Genomic DNA, 24,667 nt, shown 5'->3' on the forward strand with positions numbered 1-24,667 from the left:
TAAAGTCGGAGCTTCTGGTACAGCTGTACCAGCACAAATAGTCATGGAATCCTCTCCACCCATTGCTTGATCGGAAGGAGATGTAGGAATAAAGGAACGAGACAAATCCAAGGTTGCAATGCACTTGAGATTTTAATGGTAGAAGACAAAGGTTGCATACAATCGGAAAGCAAGGCAAGGTACAACGCCTCCTCGCGGGCACTGGAAGAGCATTAGTACATTTGGTCGAGCGCCTCCCAAACCAATAAATTGACTGACTATGAAATATTAAATAGAGTGATTATCAAAAGAATGAAAAAATCAAGTAACTACTACCATCTACATATGTGTGTGTTTAAGAGAAGTAGAGAAACACAGAAGAATGGAAAGAGACTAAAGACCTGCACACCCCATCATATTAATCATGATGGGGGGCAGCAGGGTCTTAGCACTGCTTTGTTCAGACGCTTTGGGTTATGTTCCTTGGTTTTTCTTAATCCGGAGTATTGTTCATCACATCTTAGCATGGCCCACAGCATGACCCACAACAGCATGGGTCGCAGCATTCAGTGCATGAACTAGCACATGGGTAACAGCTGAACAGGTACGAGCCTGGCACATGGACGGTCGAGCCGGCTTGACGCATGTCAACTCTCAGGCCAGGGCCTTGGCCTCCATAGCCCCCATCTCCGCCTCCGTAGCCCCCATAGCCACCACCACCGCAGCAGGGTTTGCAACATTCGTGGGCACACACTTCGCGGCAGCACATTCGGAAATCGCCGTTGTTCGTAATGTAAGGAGTGGGGAAGACCATGGTGCAACCATGATCTCGGACGTGGACGTTTTTGTTAACGCCAACGGCAGCCAGCACTCCACCGCCATCTCCTCCGTAGCCTCCACCGTAGCCGCCGTAGCCTCCATAGCCGCCACCACAACAGTCACCACAACAACCAGAGCCACAACAGGCCATCTTGAGGAAGTGAAGGAAATCTGAAACACAGAGGAAGAGAAGAGACAACGTGCTTTGGGGGAGAACATGCAGTCAACAAAGCTTGGAAACTGTCGGATTCTCTTCTCCCAGTTGTGCTGTGGGTCAATCTTCCAAAGGAAAAAAGCACCAAGACACGCTGGTAGATTCCAACAGATTTTATTGTACCGAATGCCAGAACCTTCTCTTTGGCCCACATATATAGGGGCTCCCACATACCAGAGGGTCATTGAGGTTTTATGGCTGGCCTGTTTTATGGCTGGCATCTGTTCCTTGTCAGCCGACCAGAAATGTCAAGGATTGGAGATCATGACAGATACGTCCATGCAAACCATAAAGAAAAACAGAACCAGTTTGGGTATAATAATAATAATAATAATAATAATAATAATAATACTTTATTTATATACCACCCTATCTCCCGGATGGGACTCAGGGCGGTTTCAAGTATCTATGGCCCCACTCCATTCTGACAATTAGTTGGACTATGAAGATGGGGCTGGTCTGAACTCAGAGGGAAGTAAGCAGAGAGTGTGCACTCCATTTTTGAGCTCTTCTCCCTACCTTCCCTCATTGAGTTCAAAGCAGCTGCTCATTCATGGAATGAGGTTCTTTCTATCCCCATTGGGTCAACAGTAGCAGCTTGATAGCTCAATGTGTTGTCGAAGGCTTTCATGGCTGGGATCACAGGGTTGTTGTATGTCTTTCGGGCTGTGTGGCCATGTTCCAGAAGCATACTCTCCTGATGTTTTGCCCACATCTATGGCAGGCATCCTCAGAGGTTGTGAGGATCCTCTGAGGATGCCTGACATAGATGTGGGCGAAACGTCAGGAGAGACTACTTCTGGAACATGGCCACACAGCCCGAAAGACATACAACAGCTTGATAGCTTCTGGGTCTTGTAGAAGATATGGAAGATATGCTACAAATATCAATCAATCTTCATTCAAACAAAGAACCAACATGAAATTATGACCCAATATAGTTGGATGCCTCTTGGAAGTCAGGACAAAGAACCCACCACCTTCCTTGGACGGCTCCCTTCAAATGTAACCCAAAACCTTGACATGGGACCAGCATTGACCACTGTAGATCAAAGGCAATGGCTTACCTAGTCCTTCAAAAAGATGTCTGGAGAAGAAACAGTTGTATGGACGTTCACTGAAGTTATGGAAGGTAGCTGACCTGCCGGTGCTTTTATACACTCCTCGGTTGGTGAGTAAAGATGACACAGTCCCACATCAGCTGCCAATTATTAACACCATCGTGCTTGGTTCTCCTTGTGTGACTCTACAAAACTGCTTGCTAATTGTGGTCTCCTTCTAAAGCCATTTAACAAGGCATCTCGTTTGCACCCCATGGATGCCTTTCTTTTTATACTTTTATGGTCAGCTGTGGAGCTGGGAAATGAACTGGACTGCATTCACTTTGGTTAATGCCATCCAATGAAGGCGAGGGGAGTTGGGTTGACCAGGACATGACATTTCTTCTTTTAAGTAGTTTTGTTTAATTCTGAGTTAAGACTCTAAAAAACCAAAAAATCAATGGAGTCACAAGAAAAAGAAAGCAAAAGAACAGCACACCGAATATTTCATGGTCCACATTGAGGTCGTACCTTCACGAAGTCTCCAAATGTTTTTTTTTTTTGCAGTGTTTGGAGACCAGGTGTTCCTTCATCAGGCAATGATCATTCAAGGCAAAGAAGGCCACAAGGGAAAGAAAATAGAAATATTTGAACCACATACAAATATTATGACTTTGGAGTTGTTGTAGGGTACATTCAAGATATTTCTGAATTACGGTGACCTTACCATGTCCCTACTGAGTGCTTTTCTCAGCAAGATTGCTTCTATCAGAAGCTAAGACAATGTGGCTTGACCAACACCGTTCGGTGGGTTTACATGGCCAAATAGGAATTTGAATCTTAGTCTCTTAGAGTCCTAATTCAACACTAAAATTACTACTAAAAGATCAGCTAGATGGTGCAACTTCTCCAAGGCCACCTAGTTGATTTTCATGGTGGAACTGGGATTCAAACCAAGTCCTCAAACCTCAGGACTCCAGTCCATTCATCGAGTGCTACACCACATACGTGCTGGATATGAGCCAGATTGACACCAGAATAACCTATCTGGTGTAGATGCGGCCTTGAACAGTGTAATGATGACCACCAAAGAAAAAGACATAAAGACACTGAATCATTTTGTTCCCAACCACACCATGACGCCATATTAATCCTTACTCACCATGAAAGCCCAAAATGGGAACCTGGGTTTAATAACCAATAATGCCGGCCACCACTTATGGGTGCTCTATTTTTACACGGCAAGCCGATTCTGGATCATGCCCATGGCGGACGTCTACTTAATTATACCCTTTAGAAAAACCACAAAAATATATTTATAGGTCCAAGTTCCTTCAAAGGGAAAAGCTTGAAAGCCAGCCCCAACACAGTTGACTAAAATGTAGAGTTCCTCGTAAACATATTAAAATATAGTTATAGTAACAACATAATATATGTGGGTAAGAATGTATTATGGGCTGTGAGTACAACAATGAGGTCAGCAGACTCATTGTTGGGCCAATAGATTGAGAAGGCCGTGGATAATGGGCTACCTAATAATGTCCATCTCCGACAACACACAAGATCATTACAAGAAATGATGGATGAAAATCTCATTCTACTTTTGACATGTGTTGCTTAGTGAATGAACTAAGCCAAAACTCAACCATCAAAGATTTTTACAGTGTTGAACATTACGTCCACAACAGTGTTGGAAAACTACTCCTGGCTTTCCTAGTTACTAACCTGTGTTGTTACTACAAGATGAATTGATCAGTGGGAAGCCTTGGAGATACTTGACATCAGGATTTGAAAGTTCTCCAATTCAAGATGGATTGGGCCAATTGGGATTAGCAAGCCAACATCTCTAGGGTGCAAATTCTTAGTATTATTTTAGTCCCTTTCTTTCTCTGTTGGGAGTCTGTTGAGTCATTGGCATCTGAAACCCAGAATAGTACCATAATATCTATTTAGAAAATAAATACACCATTTATGACATACCACGGTTGCATCTCTCATCATTATCAGACATTATTCATTGATTTTCTCGGCTTTTCCCACTAGGAACGTGATGCCACATGGTTGTTAGAAGCTCTGACAACATAGGAACTGCGTCCTTCTCTGTATATAATTGCCAAAGTAGCTCCTATTAAAATTTATAGGACAACACAGTCGAATGTTTCACGGTTTGTTTAATCCTTGGGTTTTGTGTAGACCCAAAAATCTAGAATCAGCTTGAGTTGGCAATAATGTGTACGTGTAGAGGCTCACACTTCTACGTTTAATAGAATTTGGTAGCTTCATAGTTGGAAGCAATACATCAGAAAAGTTGCTTTTTAAAGTTTGCAACGTCCAACATCCCATTGTCCAGCGTGATCAAGTTGGAACATGTTCAGAGGAAGGAAGCCAAAATCGTCAAAGGTCTGGAAGCCATGAATCCCTCTGAGGAGCAACTTAGGCATCTGTAGATGCTTACCCTGGAGACCAGTTACAGGTTCTCCACCCCATTGATAACAATCCAAAAATGTAACATTTGCGGTGGTTAGGCAATAGCAGAGGGGGAAGGATCCATTTACCCCTGCTTCCTTCCCATGGGCCATATTGTCACATTGTGATGACATCGAAAGTAATATCACATCATTCAGCTTTGGGTTTTATGGGGGTTCCACCCTCAAAACAACCACACTTGCCACTAAATGAACCAACTTGAAGAACAACATCGTATTAAAATAAAATTAGATCTGATTCTGCAGGAACTACCTTCGAAGGCCGAAAAGGTCAGACCCATATTTTGGACTCCAATTTACCATATATGCTCGAAGATAAGCTGAGTTTTTTAATCTCTTTTTGGGGGCTGAAAAAGCCTCCCCTGGCTTATAATCGGGTCAAGGTCAAGCCAGGCAGCGGAGCCTGGAGGCCACAGTATGTTTTCTTTTCCAAAACCTCCCTTCTCTGCTTCTCCTCCCAGGCTGGAGTTATCTTATTTTTTTAAGAGAGAGAGAGAGACAAGGAAATATTTTCAAAAGCGAAATGAGAGTGAGTGAGAGTGTCTTGCAAGCCAGGAAGAAGAAAAAGATTGCATGGGTGTAAGGGGAAGAAAAAGAGAGCCTCTTGCAAGCCAGGAAGAAGAAAAAGATTGCATGGGTGTAAGGGGAAGAAAAAGAGAGCCTCTTGCAAGCCAAGAAGAAGAAAAATATTGCATGGGTGTAAGGGGAAGAAAAAGAGAGACTCTTGCAAGTCAGGAAGAAGAAAAAGATTGCATGGGTGTAAGGGGAAGAAAAAGAGAGACTCTTGCAAGTCAGGAAGAAGAAATAAGATTGCTTGGGTGTAAGGGGAAGAAAAAGAGAGACTCTTGCAAATTTGCAGGATTTATTATTATTATTACTATTATTGCAAGAATGTTTGAGCCAATAGGGAGGGAAGGAGGGGAAGGAGAGCAACAGAAGGTGTGTATTTCTTTTTATTCCTAAGGAAACAAAAATGGGGTGAGATGAGAAAAGTTGCTTTTTTAAGTTTGCAACATCCAACATCCCATTGTCCAGCATGATCATGTTCAGAGGAAGGAAGCCAAAATTGTCAAAGGTCTGGAAACCATGAATCCATCTGAGGAGCAACTTAGGCATCCGTAGATGTTTATCATGGAGAATCGAAAATTTGCAAAGTGTTACAAAAATATAAAAGTCCACTGTTGGAAGCGCGACAAACAAGTGGGCACTTTCTACCACATGTGGTGGGGATGCAAAATTGCAAAAGATTATTGGAAAACAATCCATGGGACAATACAAAAAATCTTTAAAAACAATTTTCAGATGAAACCGGAGTATTTTTTACTAGGTATGACAGCTATGAACTTCAACAAGAATCAAGAGATCCTGTTTAATTACTTTGTAACGGCAGCAAGAATAGTGTATGCAAGGAAATGGAAGACAACAGAGACACCAACTAAGGAGGAATGGATATTAAAAATTATGGACATAAAGAATATGGACAATTTAACTTACCGCTTGAAGACCCACCATTGTAAACCAAAAGAAAGAATAGACTGGACTTTATTGACATATTTTATTAAATAAGAAAATATTTTCACAACAACTTAGAGATAAAGAGACAATAACCTATATAATACTAGCTGTACCCGGCCACGCGTTGCTGTGGTGGTATGGGAAATCAGATAATCTGTATTTTATAGGCAGTGTGGAAGAGGCCTAAGTGAGGCCTAACTCTGCTTGTCCCCTGGGCTGAGTGGGTTGCTAGGAGACCAAGTAGATGGAGCTTAGCCTTCTAACTGGCAGCAATTGGATGAAAGCAATTATTCCTCTCCCTCTAATTAGGACTTTATTTTTCTTTTCTTTTTGTTGTATGAACGTAGAGGCATGGATGAGGGGTTGTGCTGCCAAGTTTCATGTTTCTGGGATATGTAGTTTTGTTATTTTGTCCTAGGCCGAAATTTCATTACCCTTTTATATATATAGATAAACAGCAGATTTTGCTACCCTGAAGAAAAGACAGGAAGTACAACCAACCTTTTAATTTTAATCTTTGATTTTTTTTCTCTATTCTTCACATTTTTATTTTTTTTCTTTACATTTTCCCATTTTTTCCCAATTTTATCATTTTTCTTTTTTTCTTTTTACGCTCACAATTCACCATTCTTTTTAAATTCTTTTTTCTCTTTCTTCATTTCCATATCTTTCCTATACCTGATATTGTCCTCACTCTTTTGTATGTATAAACACGTTCAATAAAAAAAAAATAGAAAAGGATGCCATATTGAAGATGGGACTGGCTTGGTTTCTGCTGTTCTAGGACACTATGGAACAATGGATTCAAACTCCTCAAAAAAAGATTCCTATTAGGAAGAACGTCCGGGTCATAAAAGCTGTTGAATGGTTGTGTATGTGGCCTTGGAATGTGGTAGTGTATTGCACCCCAAGGCAGCGTGAGCACCCAAAAACCAGACAGGAGCCAATATGACACACAAGCTGTTTATTGAAGCAGAATGTGTGTGTGTGTGTGTGTGTGTGTGTGTGTGTGTGTGTGTATATATATATATATATATATATATACACATACACACACACACACACATATATACATATGTACATATATACATATATATACATATACATACACGCATTTAAGGTGGAACATCAGCGTAAAATATAGTCCTTATATATTGGGTTTACATGGCCAAATAAGAATTTGAACCTTGGTCTCTCAGAGTCCTAAATTAACACTAAACTTACTACTAAAAGATCAGGTAGATAGTGTAACTTCTCAAAGGTGATGATTTTCATGGTGGAGCTGGGATTCAAACCTAGGTTCCTCAGGACTCCAACCCATTCATTGAGTACTACACCACATACATGCTGGATCCAGGTCGGATTTACACCAAAATCACCTCCCTGACGTAGATGTGTAGAACCTTGGTTTTTCAGAGTCCTAATTCAACACTAAAATTACTACTAAAAGATCAGGTAGATAGTGTAACTTCTCCAAGGTCACCTAGATGATTTTCATGGTGGAGCTGGGATTCCAACCTAGGTTCCTCAGGACTCCAACCCATTCATTGAGTACTACACCACATACATGCTGGATCCAGGTCGGATTTACACCAAAATCACCTCCCTGACCTAGATGCGGTCTTGAACAGTGTAATGATGACCACCAAACAAACAAAAAAGACACTGAATCATTTTGTTTCCAATCAAACCGTGAAACCAGTAATGCCGGGAACCACTTATTTTTACATGGCAAGCTGATGCTGGATCATATCCATGGTGGACGTCTGCTTAATTATATTGTTTAGAAAAACCATGTAGAATAAACTACAACTGCAACTATGTTGAGTCAGTCCCCTCGAACCCCTCCAGTAGATTCAGTTAGTCATGGGGGTTCTGTGTGCCAAGTTTGGACCAAGTCCATCATCAGTGGAGGTCACAGGAAGGTCAGTTCCACCAAATCCCTCCAGTAATTATATTTCAACATATCAGGTCTGTGTGCCAAGTTTGCTCCAGGTCCATCAGTGTTTGGCTTCATATTGTTCTCTGGATGCAGGTGAACTACAACTCCCCCAAATCAAGGTGAATTCCCCCTAAAGACCCCCCATATTTTCTGTTGATCATGGGATCTCTGTGTGCCAAGTTTGGTCCAATTCATCTCTGGTGGAGTTCAGAGTGCTCATTGATTGCAGGTGAACTATACATCCCAGTACCTACAACTCCAAAATGTCCAGGCCAATTCCCCTCAAAACCCACCAGTATTCCAATATGGGCATGTCAGGTATGCTTGCCAAGTTTGGTCCAGATCCATCATTGTTTGGGTTCCTAGTGCGCTCTGGATGTAGGTGAACTACAACTCCTCTAAATCCCTCCAAAGACCCCTAGTATTTTTTCTTTGTCATGGGGGTTCTGTGTGCCAAGTTAGTTCCATTGGTGGAGTTCAGAGTGCTCCTTAATTCCAGGTGAACTATACATCCCAGTCCCTACAACTCCTATAAATCATGGTGAATTCTCCCCAAACCTCTCTAGTATGTTCAGTTGCGGATCACTTCCTCTGTTTGCTGTGTGTCATAGAAAATAATAGGAAAGGGTTAAGGGAGAGGCAGTGGACGGAGTCATGCAAATTCCACATCAACATGGGGAGTCAGAAACACTGGGATGTTTGTGGAAACACATAACATCTAGGAGGACATTGTCCCCGTATGAAAGCCTTCACTTGGATGATGGGCAGTGTGGTGTTTGTGGAGGAGATTGGCAATATTTGCAAGACATATATATATATATATATATATATATATATATATATATATATATATTCATATCTATCTAGACATGTCTATATATATTTGTGTGCAAGGTAGGTCGGTAAGAATATATTCATATCTATCCAGATATCTCTCTTTATATAGATATTTGCAGAGACTTGCAAACATATGAGGGTAAATTCATATATAAAAATAATGTATATGTATGGCTACATATACACAGGTACATGGATCTATATGTATAAAGGATTTGCAAAGACCTCCAAACATATGAAGGGAAATTCATATATAAAATTAATGTATATAGATAGATACACATATAAAGGTACATAGAGATTGCAAAAGCTTACAAGGGGTTAATGCCTATATATCTGTAGGAGAGTTTAACAAAAATTTCAGGAGAAAATGCTTTCATAAGATTAATGAATATATATTTTTGTTCCTGACTTGCAAGGGTGCTTTCACTTTTCAATACATTCCCTTGATTAAGAGCGAGGGAGGCTTTGCAAAAGAAAACACACTGATAAGGGAGAAGAAGAGATAAATAGATCACATATTGCAAGCAACAGCCTGCAGGCTCTGTTTCTGGCCTTGACCTTGACCCGATTATAAGGGGGGGGGAGGCTTTTTCGGCTCATAAATAAGGGCTGAAAAACTCGGCATCTTCGAGTAAATGTGTGTGTTGATTATTTTTTATTTAAAGTTGTATTTCTTGCTTATTGGTGTTTTGAGGTACTGTTGCTTTAATTTGCCCTTCATTGCTATCATCCTCATTCGTATTGTACCAAAGTCTTGCTCTCTTCCAAGAATTGTGAAATATTGTTCAGTGTGTGTTTACGTGAAGCACTATTTTAATAAGTTTTACCCAAAATGACTGCATAGTATAAATCAGACAAATAATAAATGCAGCCAGTGAAATGGATGAAACCAAATGGATTGTTGAAGGCTTTCATGGCTGGAATCACAGCGTTGTTGTGTGTTTTACAGGCTGTATGACCATGTTCCAGAAGCATTCTGGAATGCTTCTGGAACATGGCCCTATAGACCGGAAAACACACAACAACCCCAAACCAAATGGAGTAATTAAAAAAAAATGGACAGACAAAACCAAGGAGACACTGAGACTGAAAATTGCAATGCTGTGTGAAACTTTAATGAACGAAAGAAGCAAAGTTGACAAAGTTGGCAATGGAGGAAGCACACGATCCTTCTCCAAGAAGCGGCCGTAACATGAGGTCTCTGGGACACCGTATCCTTCATACCGTCATCAACCATTTCATCTAACCACAACAATACATCCCCTTCTCTCAAACTCTTTGTGTCTCCTTTAGCTTTTGTTATTTAAACACCAGTTAAAGGAACTAACACACTTTTGTCGACCTCCATTTTCCGTTTAGGCCAGATATCTAGGAGAAAATTCAGCTTGTTCTAGAACATGGGTAGAAAAAGTAAGATTGAATTCTTGCTCCAAGAGCAAAAAATTTTAAGTCATTTGAAAGACTTTCCTGAATTCATTAATAGATCAGTTGGTGCATTGGACAACCAGAAGTGACTTCTAGTTGGGTTTTTGTTTGCTTGCTTGTTTTAGTTTAAGGTGGCACTTATGGACCTCCAAAGCACCAAGCTTTTGTTCTAGAGCAATGGTTCTCAACCTCTGGGTCCCCAAATGTTTTGGCTTTCAACTCTTAGAAATTCTCATAGATGGCTGGGATTTCTGGGAGTTGAAGGCTAAAACACCTGTGGACGGGACCCACAGGTTGAGAACTACTGTCTTAGAAGAACATTAGATACCTCTAGACATATGGAAAAGCATGCCTTTCCTAGGTTGTTGCAAAAAAAAAGTAAATATGGTCTCAAAAATACAAATAAAGAAACATGGGAATAAATAAGGAAGTAGAGAGTGTATTAAGTCATGGAGATGGGTGAGGAAAGCAACGATAGGTAGGATATGAAGAAAGAGCCTTGGGAGATGTATCTCCATAAGTCCTGCTTGCAAGCCACTCCTCGTTGGACTGGCACACAAGCATTCCTTTTGGAGATCATGCCCAGGAGCTTGAATGTTTGTTCATGTCTTCGGCAATTCCTTGGATTCTTGGCTTTCGGTGGTGAGTTTAGCATGTACAGCAGCATGGCTCGCAGCACGTGCAGCAGGACTCGGCACAATGAACTCTGCTGCAGAGGTAGGTAGCTGGCATGGTAATGTTGCGGCTTTCGCCAATGATGTCGACCTCCAGGCCTCCACCGCCACAGCCTCCGCCATAGCCTCCGTAGCCACCGTAGCCTCCAGAGCCGCAAGGACAGCAGTCAGGAACGCACACACAATGGCAACACACTGAGACCCCACAGCAGTCTCTCAGGTATGGTCCAGGGGTGATCATGTAGCACTCGCCAGGGGTGACGTGGATATCTCTGCCTAAGGTGTAGCCAACAAAGGATCCACCACCTCCACCGGCACCACCATGGCCGCCGCCATAGCCGCCACCATAGCTGCCGCCACAGCAGCCACCACAACAACCACCACCACAACAGGACATCTTGTGGACGAGGAGGAAATCTGAAACACAGACAAAAAAGAGAAGAGTCAAGGGGCTTTGCAGGAAGATATTGAGTCAACAAAGCTTGGCGAGTCCAAGCAGACCATGAACAAAAAGAGCTGGAGACAAGGATGGAGAACTAAACCTATGAGGAAAAGTTGAAGGAGTTGACCATGTTCAGCCTGATCAAGAAGAAGAGTGATGGGTATTACGTTACAGGACAGTAGATTTAAATTAATTATGAGAAGGAACATCTTGGCACTACGAGCAATGTGACAATGCAACCACTTGCTAAGAGACTGGGCAGCTACCTACTGGGATGCTGTAGCTGGAGATGTTACATTGAGCAGGGGATTGGACTCGATGGCCTATGGGCTTCTTTCCAAATCAGAGCCAGCTCTAGGTATTTTTCAAGTGTAGGCGAACAGAATTTTGGCACCACCCCCCCAAAAAAAAATCACTGAAAAATAAAAGCGTTGGATAAGTGAAAATGTTAGATAATAAGGAGGGATTAAGGAAAAGCCTATTAAACATCAAATTACATTAAGATTTTACAAATTAAGCACCAAAACATCATGTTTTACAACAAATCAACAGAAAAAGCAGTCTCGACTGCGCCCCTGTATGTTTGGCACCTGAAGCGACCCCTTTATTCGCCTCATTGTTGGACCGGCTTTGTTCCAAATCTATGGTTTTCTCCATCTTCAAGAGACATTTATGGAACTACCATTATTATGCAATTAGAGATTTCAAGATCGAAATCTTCCAAGACATTTTGACCTTCCTCTTGACTAACTGGCACTTTCTCCTACGGTTAGTTGGTTTGCTTGGAGTTTAGATAGCTTTTTCAAAGTATGGTGATTTGGGTGTGGGTTCACTGCCCCATTTAGATGAATTTTGGGTCTGAATTAACCAAACTGTCTCAATGTTTCTATACGATCAATTTTGGATCACAACAAAAGTCAATGCAGTCTAGGTTCCTGACCAATGCGGTCTAGGTTTCTACAGGAAGACCACAGGTAAATCATGAAGATAATGGATGTCCCATTGTATGAAGTGCATGGTCCACTACCACTCATCACTACCACTTCATAATGCCATTACTATGGGATAGTCAGTGTTTCAGTCTATTAATATCTGTTGGCCACATGTACCCCATCTCCTTGACTATTTCCACTGTACTTGGAAAAAATGCACAACCCTTAGAAGATAGAAAAGTCAATAGATTCAAATGACACTTACCGACTTCTTCGTGGAATGCAACGTTTGGAGACTCAACTGGAGATTGATTGGAAAAGTTGTGAGAGGACGAGGACTTATATACAGTTTTAGGGTGTCACATGGAGAGTGAGACACTAGTTGTGGCTTCTCATTAGCAAAGATCTACAAATTGCATTCCCCTCCTCCCAGGAAGCCTCACTCCCACAATCATTTAATAACCACTCGTGCCCTATTCTGGGCATGATATAACAAGGCGTCCAGATTCGACACTGTAAATTGCTTTCTTTTTATATATTTATGGGGACGAGGAAGCCATTGTAGAGTTTGCATGCCTTTATTTCAAGTACAGTCATAGGAAAAGCAAGCATCATTTGTTGATTCATGCGTACGATGTGGTTTACTATTTTATCACATAAAGTCTAGATGCCTGGCAAAATCACACTTTTGTGGTGAGTAGAGTACTAAGCCATTCCAGACATTAAGAGTGACAGCCAGCAAGTTAAATTCAACTTGGAAAGTTACCAACAACCAAGTGTAGTTCGTCATGAGAGGCAGTGCCATTCAAAAATATAAAAGTTTAAGTAAAACCACGATGGAGCAAAGACGGTTGTGGGAGAAACATATGTAAGTATAATATATCCACTATTTTGTTATATCCGCATAACTATTGGTGCATCCATAATAGACATGTGCACAGAATTTGTTCCTACCATTCCTACCATTTCTACAGTTACTTTCGCGTCACCCATTTCTTCGGGAGCACGAAATGGGAAGCCCCCTCCTGAGCATGTCAAGCATGAAAAACTGCTCGAGATGAATTCAGGGTTTTGTCTGTGTCGCACCTCAGAATAGTTTACCTTGCTATAGACACTCAGTCAGACACAGAAGACAGTCTTTTGAAGTTTTATTGAGCAAAAGCAAATATATAAATCAAAGCAGGGAGTTGAAAGGTTTTTCAAAGTTGCCGTAAAAGAGTCAATAGGAATCCAAATAGTTTATAAGTCATGAAAATCCATTAGTCCATAAACCATAGCAGTCTAATAATCCATAAGGCAAAGGCAGTAGTCAGTAGATCCCAAAAACAAGGCCCAAAAGTACAAAGATCCAGGAAGACTTTTCCTAAGCATGAAACAAGAACTTCCATACAGATGAAGCGAGGATTTGCTTTGACAACGAGCTATCTGCAAACACACACTTTTAAAAGCACCCAAGAAAGGCATTTCGTTTCCCAGAACTGGCCTCTTTCTTTCCCGCTAGCCTCTCACTCCTACAGACCTGAGAACCTCTCCATAACAGACGGTCCGCCCTAGATAGATCAAGGTCTTCATTATCTTGCACCTGAACCGGGACTTGAGTGCTCTCTTGCTCATTAATTCCCATGGGAATGTCATCCTGGCTGTTATCTATGGCTTCTGGGGTCAACAGTTCATTCTGCTCAAACTGCAATTCTCCAGCCTCTGATTCAGCTTGCATTCTCATGCCATCATCTTCTGGCTCTTCTATCTGAAACCCAGAATCCCCTTCTTCATCCTGACTCTGGCTATACTGTGGCTGAGTCACAACAGGTGGGGTGTGCAGACAGGCCCAGAGTGCACCTGCAGCTGAGCACCTCTTAGAGTAAGAGGCACTCAGCTGCAGGCCCTGGCAGGCATGCACATTTTCTGGGCCTGCCTGCACCAGGTCCACATGGCTAACACATTTTAGTGCCCGGAAAGTGCACACGCCTGCCAGGGACTGCAGCCGAGCACCTCTTACTCTAGAGTAGAAACAGCAGGTGCCAGGTAAGAAGAACGGAAGCCTCCATGCCAGGAAGGGGAGCCAGTGGGTGGAAAGCCCCCTCTCAATATTAATCCAATTTTTGGGCCCCCAAACCGAAAACAAACATCACATTTTGGAATGCTCCCAAATAATGGATCAACGCCCCCAACAAAAGTCGTGACATGAATTATGGAATCCTAGGAGATGTATTTTAGTGAGGCAGTCCACTACACAACACTGGCTCTCATACAGAGGCATATTAGGGAATGAAAGAGTATTTGAAGATATTTATTTATTATTTATTTACAACATTTATACCCCGCCCTTCTCACCCGAGGGGACTCAGGGTGGCTTACAAAAATTGGCAAAATTTAATACCCAAAATGCAATCATAAAAACAAAACAATATAAACAGATCCATTAATAACATTGTTAAAACAACACGAAGGCACCAATTTGACCCCTCTCTTAATATAGCCAAGGATGGTTTTGTGACACCACTGGGTCCAGTTGGCTTCTTTACAAGTTATGTAGAAGCACACTTATTATGGGTTGACCTCTGAAGCCAAGCTACAATAAAAGGTATTATTAGTGCACCAATGTCGAAGATAATAACTATCCATCTCAGGCAGCTTTACGGCAATAAATACAACTATTTTAAGTGCAATAAAGTGTCCAGGAATAGATCTAGGGCAGTGGTTCTTAACCTTCCTAATGCCATGACCCCTTAATACAATTCCTCATGTTGTGGTGACCCCCCAACCATAAAATTATTTTCGTTGCTACTTCACAACTGTAATTTTGCTACTGTTTAGGTTTGTGTTCTGTCACGCGCTGGGCCTGTAACTATTGTCTTTGTATAGGACGTATACTTTATGCCCAGCGGGAAGCCAGGGCGCCTCAGTGAAAGGTTCTTGAGGATTTTCCTGAAAAGGATAGTCCTTTGAGTCTTTAATGAGATAACAAAGTCTTTATTGTTGAACAAATAACAAATCTTCAAGGAGTCAAATAACACTTCAAGGTTTCCTTAATAGACTGTTGGCCTTTTCAGTCTTGTCCCCAGGGGACAGGCAATTGGCTTTGGATAACTGTGCTTTCTCTATAAGAAGAAAACCCCTTATAACCTCTCCCAGGCTGTTTATTATATGGGCCTAGCTGATGTGGGACCCACTACCGATTCCAAGTGCGTCTGGGTATCGAGTGGACCTACCAACCAAGGCTTGCAGATGTTTCAGCTGGGGTTCCGTGGATCTGTGAGGTTTCCTTAATAGACTGTTGGCCCTTTCAGTCTTGTCCCCAAGGGACAGGCGATTGGCTTTGGATAACTGTGAAAACTCTCTTATAACCTCTCCCAGGCTGTCTATCAATATGGGCTTAGCTGTTGTGGGGCACACTACCGATTCCAAATGCGTCTGGGTATCGAGTGGACCTACCAGCCAAGGCTTGCAGATGTTTCAGCTGGGGTTCCGTGGATCTGTGATGTTGTTCTCTCTTTGAGTCTTTAGAAACTTAGGGCTGTTTCCCTCAGGAGCTGTGAGGCTGAGAGGCTGTAAGCTCTCAGCCAGAGCTTTTGGGACTTTCCCTCTGGAATTTCTGTTTCTGTTTCCTCAGATGTTCTATATCCCCGGATGTTCTTGAAATATGAAGCTTTTCTATGGGACGAGCTGGTCTACGTCCTATAGCTTCGCTTCCTTAGTGAGACTGACTTAAAAATGGCTCCTTCCCTCCCAGAGCCCTGAACAAGGGGTGGAACCAAACTTCATGATGATGGACAGGCAGCCTGCCCTATGACTGCAAACATTAGCAGAAAGAAAATAAGGTTGGAGCTTCTGGTACAGCCGTACCAGCACAATTTGCAATGCACCTACTGTATAACCCTGTCTATATTTACACAAGTGTCTTCTTCTCTAGCCCCAGCTATTGCAATCTGAAGAGAACCATCTCAGAGATGCTCATACCATGCCCCCCAGTGGAGACCCATGCATTTTTCATCTACAGCCATGAGTCAACGAGAAGCATCCAGATCTCATGACGTGCCCTTTGCCCTCACTCTGGTTTGTTGGAGTCTCCACGCTTCCTTCTATGGGACATTTTCACAAGCAATGAATCACATTTTTTTTCTGTTATAGCCTGGAAACCAATGACATTGCTGGGTTGTCCTCCACCTATAATTAAAACACTGAGCTGCATGGAAGCTCTGTATAAAAGTGTTTTTAAAACCCAGCAGTTCTTCCAGTGTCGCCGTTGATGTCCATCTCCATCCACAGCCAGTAGACTCAGGTAAGCTTTACTTTGTTCGTTTTGTTTGGCAATAGGCAAAGGAAAATGGCCAGCTGCCTAGTTGATCCCATAGAGAACCCATCTTAAAAGTAGAGTATGTTAATAGCATCCTTGGACAGGTGTCACTTTCATTGTCACTGTGTGCCCTCAAGTCATTTTTGACTTATGGTGATCCTAAGATCATAGGGTTTTCTTGCATGGTTTGGGGTGGGAAGGATTTTGTTGATGTCTTCCTCTTGAGATTAAAATAGCTTTATTTGTCACTGTGCTATTGCACAATGAAATTACATGCCTTCCACCACACACACTACAAAGCAACACATCCATCCCTCCATATCCTCACCAACACCACACATCCCCCAATGCCACATCAGTGCAAAACTACAGAGTTCAACATAGTCACAACTCTAGGATAAACTATCCTTCAGTCTGTTTGTCCTTGTCTTTGTCATCCTGTACCATCTACCACAGCGGTCCTCAACCTTCCTATTGCGGCGCAAACCCTTAAGACAGTGCCTCTTGTTGTGGTGACCCCCAACCATAAAAGTATTTTTGTTGCTACTTCATAACTTCATGCTTTGCTAATTATATATATATATGTGTGCGTGTGTGTGTGTGTGTGTGTCTATGTATATATGTATATACACATGCATATATACATATATACAATATAATTTACAATAATATATAATACTAGCTGTGCCCGGCCACGTATTGCTGTGGCGAAGTATAGTGGTATGGGAAATAAAGTATTGAGGAATTGGTGGTAGTTAAGGTAAAGGGTCCCCTGGGCTGAGTGGGTTGCTAGGAGACCAAGTGAGCAGAGCTTAGCCTTCTAACTGGCAACAATTGGATAAAAACAATTATTCCTCTCCCTCTAATTAGGACTTTATTTTTCTTTTCTTTTTGTTGTATCAAGCTAGAGGCATGGATGAGGGGTTGTGCTGTCAATTTTCGAGGTTGTGGGGTGTTTACTTTTGTTGTTTTGTCCACTGCCGTGATGCCATCACTCTTTTATATATATAGATTATAATATATTGTATATGCATATAATATTAATAATATTATTTTGTAATACAATATAATACTAATAATACAATATAATAATATTCATTATATATTATATATTACATGTAATATTATTAATAATGTGTTGTCCATCTTTTCTCTATCCTGATAATTTTAACCTATGTTTATATCTCCATTTCCTCTTCGCCTACGCTCTCTCTCTCTCTCTCTCTCTCTCTCTCTCTCTATATATATATATATATATATATATATATATATATATGGGATTCTATGGGGATTCTATGTGCCATGTTAGTTCTAGATCCATCATTGGTGGGGTTCAGAATGCTCTTGGATTGCAGGTGAACTATACATCCCAGATGCTACAGTGGGTGGGGTCATGCAAATTCCATACTAATGGAGAAAATAAGAAACACTGGGATGTCTGTGGTAGAGGAAGCACAGAAATTCTAAGAGGAAATTGTCCTTGTTTGAAAGCGTTCACTTGGGTGGTGGGCAGGATGGTGTTTGTGGAGGACATTGGCATGGCTCTTGGACGTGTTCACGGCACTCGCCATAACCTGCAATGTCATTGGATGGATGGCCATCGGTGTCTCCTGAGTAGTGGGAGCTATAGCTATTTGTGGAAGTGGGAGCCTGTCTGTGGAAGTGGACACCCCAGCCACATACATATTTTCACTTTTATTATGTGTTTAGATGACTAAATGCTTTCAGCTTCACCAAATCCCAGGATCCATGACAGTTAAAGTTGGGTGAAACTGAATCAATCCATTAATTAGCACATATATTTTCTCTATTTAATTGCTCTCTCTCTCTCTCTCTCTCTCTCTCTCTCTCTCTCTCTCCCCCCCCCCCCCCATATCTCACAGGATCTGGTTCATCCCACAAGATGGCATGCTGCATGTCATCGTGTACTTCCCACGGTGGTGGCTTCGGTAGCAACAGCGATGACGGAGCGGTGCTCGTTGGCTGGACTTCTGACAAAGTAGTGAGGGTCTCCCCAGGAAGGAGTTCCCTTCTAATCCCCCCACCCTCTGCCAAGACCACCAACCAGCCCTTCAGAATATCATGCCACATTGTACGTTGTTTGGGGGTGGGGAATGGGGAGATGGTCTGGCTAAATCGCTGCAATTATGGTTAAATTCATTCCACTTTAGGGGTCAGGTGATTTTGTTCTCCCTCAGGTAGTAAGTTTATAGACATCCCAACCAATCAGGGATCACGCTTCCATTAATCCCAACCAATCAGGATCAAGATTACAGGAATCCCAATCAATCAGGGAACACACTTCCATTAATCCCAACCAATCAGGATCAAGATTACAGGAATCCCAACCAATCAATGATCAAGCTTCCATTAATCCCACCCAACTGGACATCATAGAATCATAGAATAGTAGAGTTGAAAGAGATCTCATGAGCCATCCAGTCCAACCCCATTCTGCCAAGAAGTAGGGCATTCGCATTCAAAGCATCTCCAACAGATGGCCATCCAGCCTCTGCTTAAAAGCCTCCAAAGAAGGAGCCTCCACCACACTCCAGGGCAGAAGGTTCCACTGCTGAACAGCTTTCACAGTGAGGAAGTTCTTCCTCATGGTCAGGTGGAATCTCCTTTCTTTCTTGTAGTTTGAAGCCGCTGTTACACGTCCTAGTCTCCAGGACAGCAGAAAACAAGCTTGCTCCCTCCTCCCTGTGACTTCCCCTCACTTCTTGATCCATGGACCTCATCTTGCCTCCTCTCAGCCTTCTCTTCTGCAAGCTAAACAAGCCCAGCTCTTGAAGCCGCTCCTCATAGGGCTTGTTCTTCAGACCCTTGACCATTTGAGTTACCCTCCTCTGAACACATTCCAGCTTGTCAACATCTCCCTTGAATTTAGGTGCCCAGAATTGGACACAGAGTGATTCCAGGTGTGGTCTGACCAGGGCAGAAATGAATAGAAGGGTAGCATGACTTCCCTGGATCTAGACACTATAGTCCTATATAAGCAGGCCAAAATCCCATTGGCTTTTTAAGCTGCTGCCTTACACTGTGGACTCATGTTATTTTGTTGTCCATGAGGACTCCAAGATCTTTTTCAAAATCTTACTTGCATCTCAACCAATCGGGGATCAAACTTCCATTAGTTCCACCCAATTGGGGATCAAGCGTACAGAAATCCCAACCAACAAGGGATCCGATTTATATAAATCCCAGCCAATAAGGTGTTACGCTTACATATCTCTCAACCAATTAAGAATGAAGCTCAGTATGTCCCAGAGATCAAGCTTACAGAAATCCCAATCAATCAGGGTAAAATTGATGTATTATTTTTCTCTTTTTTTAACTCAATTTTTTAGAAAGAAGATGGCTGCTATAGCCCATCTCCTCTGAAATCTTGCCAGTCGCAAAGCTGTTGTGTTTACCCGTCGTGTCCCAGATCCTGTGGAAGAAACATAGCCTCAATCAGTCATGGGACGGAAGTAGGAATACAACTGAAACAATGGGAATTGACTTTCCCGGGATCCGCTCTTTATAACAATGTGCGTAAATGCCAAGTCTTCACCACCACAACCCCTGGACCCTAGACCATATTGAAATGCATAACCTATGAAGCCAATAGAAAATGAAATGGACAGCCTCTGCACCAGCTTGCCAGTGTTGTGTTATGAGACAACTAGTCAGAACCACACATATATGAATTCCAACTAAACAAATATCGAAGTTATATAAATTCCAACCAATCAGGGATTGAAGTTATTTAAATTCCAACCAATCAGGGATTGAAGTTATTTAAATTCCAACCAATCAGGGATCGGTCTTATATAAATTCCAACCAATCAGGGATTGGACTTACATAAGTTCCAATCAGTCAGAATAAGTTATATACATTCCATCCAATCAGGAATTGCATTTATATGCATTCCAACCAATCGGGGATCAAAGTTACATAAACTCCAGCTGAGAATCGGACTTATATAAATTCCAACCAATCAGGGATCGAAGTTATTTAAATTCCAACCAATCAGGGATTGGACTTACATAAATTCCAATCAATCAGAATAAGTTATATACATTCCATCCAATCAGGGATTTCAGTTATATGCATTCCAACCTATCAGGGATCAAAGTTATATAAATTCCAACTAATTGAGAATGGGACTTATATAAATTCCAACCAATCAAGGATCAAAATTATATGCATTCCAACCAATCAGGGATCGGACTTACATAAATTCCAACCAATCAGGGTTCAAAATTATATACATTCCAACCAAACAGGGATCAAAGATATATATATATATATATATATATATATATATATATATATATGTGATGGCATCAGGGCAGCGGACAAAACAACAAAACTACATGCCCCCCAACCTCGAAATTTAACAACACAACCCATCATCCACGCCTCTAGGTTGATACAACAAAAAGAAAAGAAAAATAAAGTCCTAGCCACAGCAATGCCTGGCCGGGCACAGCTAGTATATATATATATATATATATATATATATATATATATATATATATACACACACACACACACACACACACACACACACACACACATATACATTCCAACCAATCGAGGATTGGGCACTAGACCAGGCATGTCCCAGCATGCATTTCCAGCTGAAACGCCCCTCCATTTTTGCTTTTTCTTCTCAGCATATTTGACCCCTTTCTCAGCATCATTCCCCCCATCTCATCAGTATTGACAAGACATCCAGATGAGATCCTATCCAACTCGTAACTATGTCAAACAACACAGGATCTGTATGGGTTGAGGTCTTGATGATGAGCCAAATCTGATTTAACCACGTCTTTGTTCAATACGGAATCCTTGCAATAACACAACATGGCAACTGTATAATTGCAGAAATATCGTTTCATGGAAAATATACCCCCCCCCATGTACAACATTTATTGGTACCTCTTTCAGCTGAGTCCTTTAATAAAACCCCATTACTTTTCAACTATGTTTGCATGTCCACTTGTTTATTCTATGGGTTTATTGTATGTCTGCCAAAGTGTGAGAACCTGAAGAGGACATGAAGAATGAGTCAATATGGACCTTTTATTCCATGGTAACTGCAGTGATAAATGTCAGATCTGCCTTGGGATGGTTTTGACCATTGCTTTGGAGGTGGGAGGGAGTCCTGACCATACGATGGTGCTGAACCCAGCTCGGTGCCAATAAACAGCAGATCAGCAACCCAACCTTCAGGTCAGCAGTTCACAAGCAGTTCATCCATTGCACCACCGCAAATGATCAACCAGATAATGTCTCTTCTAACTACAAATTCCAGGAAGCCATAGGATACAACCAAGACTGTTATGAAATTTTATTGTTATTACATAGCATGAACAAACCCTTACAATAGAGTTCCGGTTATCCAAGATAAACAGGCGAGCCGAATGTCGGATAACCAGAACTGTTGGATAAAAGGGAGGTCCTATTATCCCTCCCAGCAAGCTGGGTGCTTGCGGAAGGGAAGAGCCTCCTCCCTTCGGCAAGTGCCCAGTTTAGAGAAGCCCGGGCCATGCTACTGACTAGCAACACAGCATGGGCTTCTCCAAAGTGGCAGAAGCTTGCAGAAGGGAAGAGCCTCTTCCCTTCGGCAAGCACCCGGTTTAGGGAAGCCCGGGCCATGCTACTGCCTAGCAACATGGCCCGGGCTTCTCCAAAGTGCCAGGCGCTTGCGAAAGGGAAGAGCCTCCTCCCTTCAGCAAGCACCTGGTTTATAGAAGCCCGAGCTGTACTGCTGCCTAGCAACATGGCCCAGCCTTCTCCAAAGTGCCAGGCACTTGCGGAAGGGAAGAGCCTTCTCCCTTTCACAAGTGCCCAGTTTAGGGAAGCCCGGGCCGTGTTGCTGACTAGCAACATGCACCGGGCTTCTCCAAAGTGCGGGTGCTTGCCGGAGGGAAAAGCCTCTTCCTGTTGTATCCCAGCCACCTTTGGGTTCTGAACCTGGTTCAGAAATGAACTTTGACCAGGATGAAGCTTACATTGATTTTTTACCCAGTTCTCCTCCGAGTTCCTTCCAATTATAGACCCCAGCTGTGGATAGCTCCGAGGCATCCTTAATTGGGAGAGATATTGTTGACATTACTCCCGTGGAAGAACCAGATATTCCGAGCTCCCCAGGGAATGTATCCTTTAACAGAAGGCAGTTTTTGCAGCAACAGAGATCTCAGACACAGCAGTTTTGAAGGAGTCAACAATTGGCATCTAGAGGGGATACTGGATAGCAGATTGCCTTGGGAACCTTTGGGGAATTAGTTTCCCTTCGCTGTTATTAGATCTAACTTCTATGAAAGTGTCTTGCACTGTGAACAAGTTGTGGTGTCAACGTAGCGACTTCACCATTTCCAGTTCCCTGATTTCCAAGCCGAGTCTCCTGTTCCTGGCGGCCAAGCCGAGCCGCGACTCCTGGTTTAATCCGGAGTGAATTCACGTCCTTGCTTTATTCCTGAATCCAGATTGCTTTTAGCTTTGTCTTCTGCCTGCCTTGAAATCCAAGACTTCCTAGTGACTTTGGACCTTGTTATTCACTCCTGCTTTCTTGTTGTTTTCCCCGCTCAAGAACTTCTCGACAGTTTTGAGCGTGTTTCGGTTTCTGGACTTTGGACAATAATATTGGAAATATCTCTTCAACTCTTTGGACTAATTTATACCATTCCTTAAAGGACTGTTGCTCACTCATCCTTTCCACTTATTCTTTCCTGAATTGATTATTGTTTTAATAAAGATATAATATGATTATTGGGCTCTGTTTGGTTTCCAGTGTTCAAGCTGCCTTGGGATGCAACACTTCCCTTTGGCAATTACCCAGTTTAGGGGAGCCCTAGGCAGCAACACACACCAGGCTTCCCTAAACCAGGTGCTCGCCGAAGGGAAGAGTCTCATAACTCTGGCAAGCACGTCGGATAATATGTTGGTTAACCAGAAGTTGGTCAACCAGAACTCTCCTGTATTTTGTATTGGTATGGCTGATTGCCAGAGAACGCAAGATGCTATCGACTATTTTAAGAAGAAGACAAACCACCCTAAAGTACTCAAGAAAGCCCTATGAAATTCAGAGGGCCACCACAAAAGTCAATCATTGGCTTGAAGGCATAAACTAAATCATATAAACCCTAATAATTGCACAATGACATGTCTTCTGAGCATTAATTTGGAGGAGTCAGCATTCTCCTTGACTATCATAGAGTGGCTACTTTGGCCTAGTCCAAGGTGGAAGTTCCAAGATGGTCCTTGACTGCCCCCAAGAGGTATGACTTGGAAATCCTTTGGCAACGTCTCTTAAGGAAATGTGGAGGACACTGGGACACTTAAAGACTTCAAAGATGGCAAAATTCAGAAGAGGTAGACCAAGAGGAGATGGTCTATAAGGTTTTAGAGATCCCTTGGTGGGTCCCAAGAACAGTTTTATCTTCATGAAGGATTCATTTCCATCACTGTCTATCTGATCTAGGAGAAAACAAACATTTCCATGCAGTAATACTCTTAGTTTAGTACAGTAAATAAACACACTTTATCCACAGACTCGTTATCCAATGCCCCCAAAATATTTGATTTTGCTGAAATTTCTTGAAATTCCTCCTATATTTTTTATATCTTATTGTGATCCTTTTCCATGCAAGAATCCATATTTCTGTGCTGAAAAAATGGTTCCCTATGTCAAATGCTTTTTTTCTGCAGAGAAAATGCAGTTTTCTGCGCAAAACCACCCTGTGAGAATTTTTGCGCAGAATGACTCTCAAATTGCAAATGGCTTTTGAAACCTCCATAGTTTTTGAAGCTGTGCCTGCAGTAGAAGGAAAATGGCTCAAAATACTTGTCCCAAACTATGAGAAGATTTGTACACCTTTCGCACCAGTAACACATGCTACAATTCACTCTTCAGCACAATCCCCAGTTTTGCCTGGCTTCTCAAATTGGTTGCCTTCCATTCTTCCATTTTTATGGCACCTTTTGTCTTTTTTTCCAGTCTTACAGAATTGTGATTGTAGCTGTCTTTGGGTGCAAATACACTGTTGAATTAATGCAGCTTGACCCCAC

At 42.1% G+C, this 24,667-nt stretch overlaps 1 protein-coding gene across 1 annotated transcript; it reads right to left on the bottom strand.

Annotated features, from left to right (window-relative positions):
- Positions 1–499: 499 nt before the first annotated feature.
- On the bottom strand, positions 500–12,033 carry LOC107983367 (keratin-associated protein 5-1-like). Its single transcript, XM_062965212.1, has 3 exons — positions 11,967–12,033; positions 10,920–11,351; positions 500–969 (listed from the first exon to the last, which is right to left on the bottom strand). The coding sequence occupies exons 1-3, from the start codon at positions 12,031–12,033 to the stop codon at positions 500–502; spliced, it is 969 nt and encodes a 322-aa protein (XP_062821282.1).
- Positions 12,034–24,667: the final 12,634 nt, after the last annotated feature.

Source organism: Anolis carolinensis, unplaced genomic scaffold, assembly GCF_035594765.1.
Source record: "Anolis carolinensis isolate JA03-04 unplaced genomic scaffold, rAnoCar3.1.pri scaffold_14, whole genome shotgun sequence".
Taxonomy (NCBI): Eukaryota; Metazoa; Chordata; class Lepidosauria; order Squamata; family Dactyloidae; genus Anolis; species Anolis carolinensis.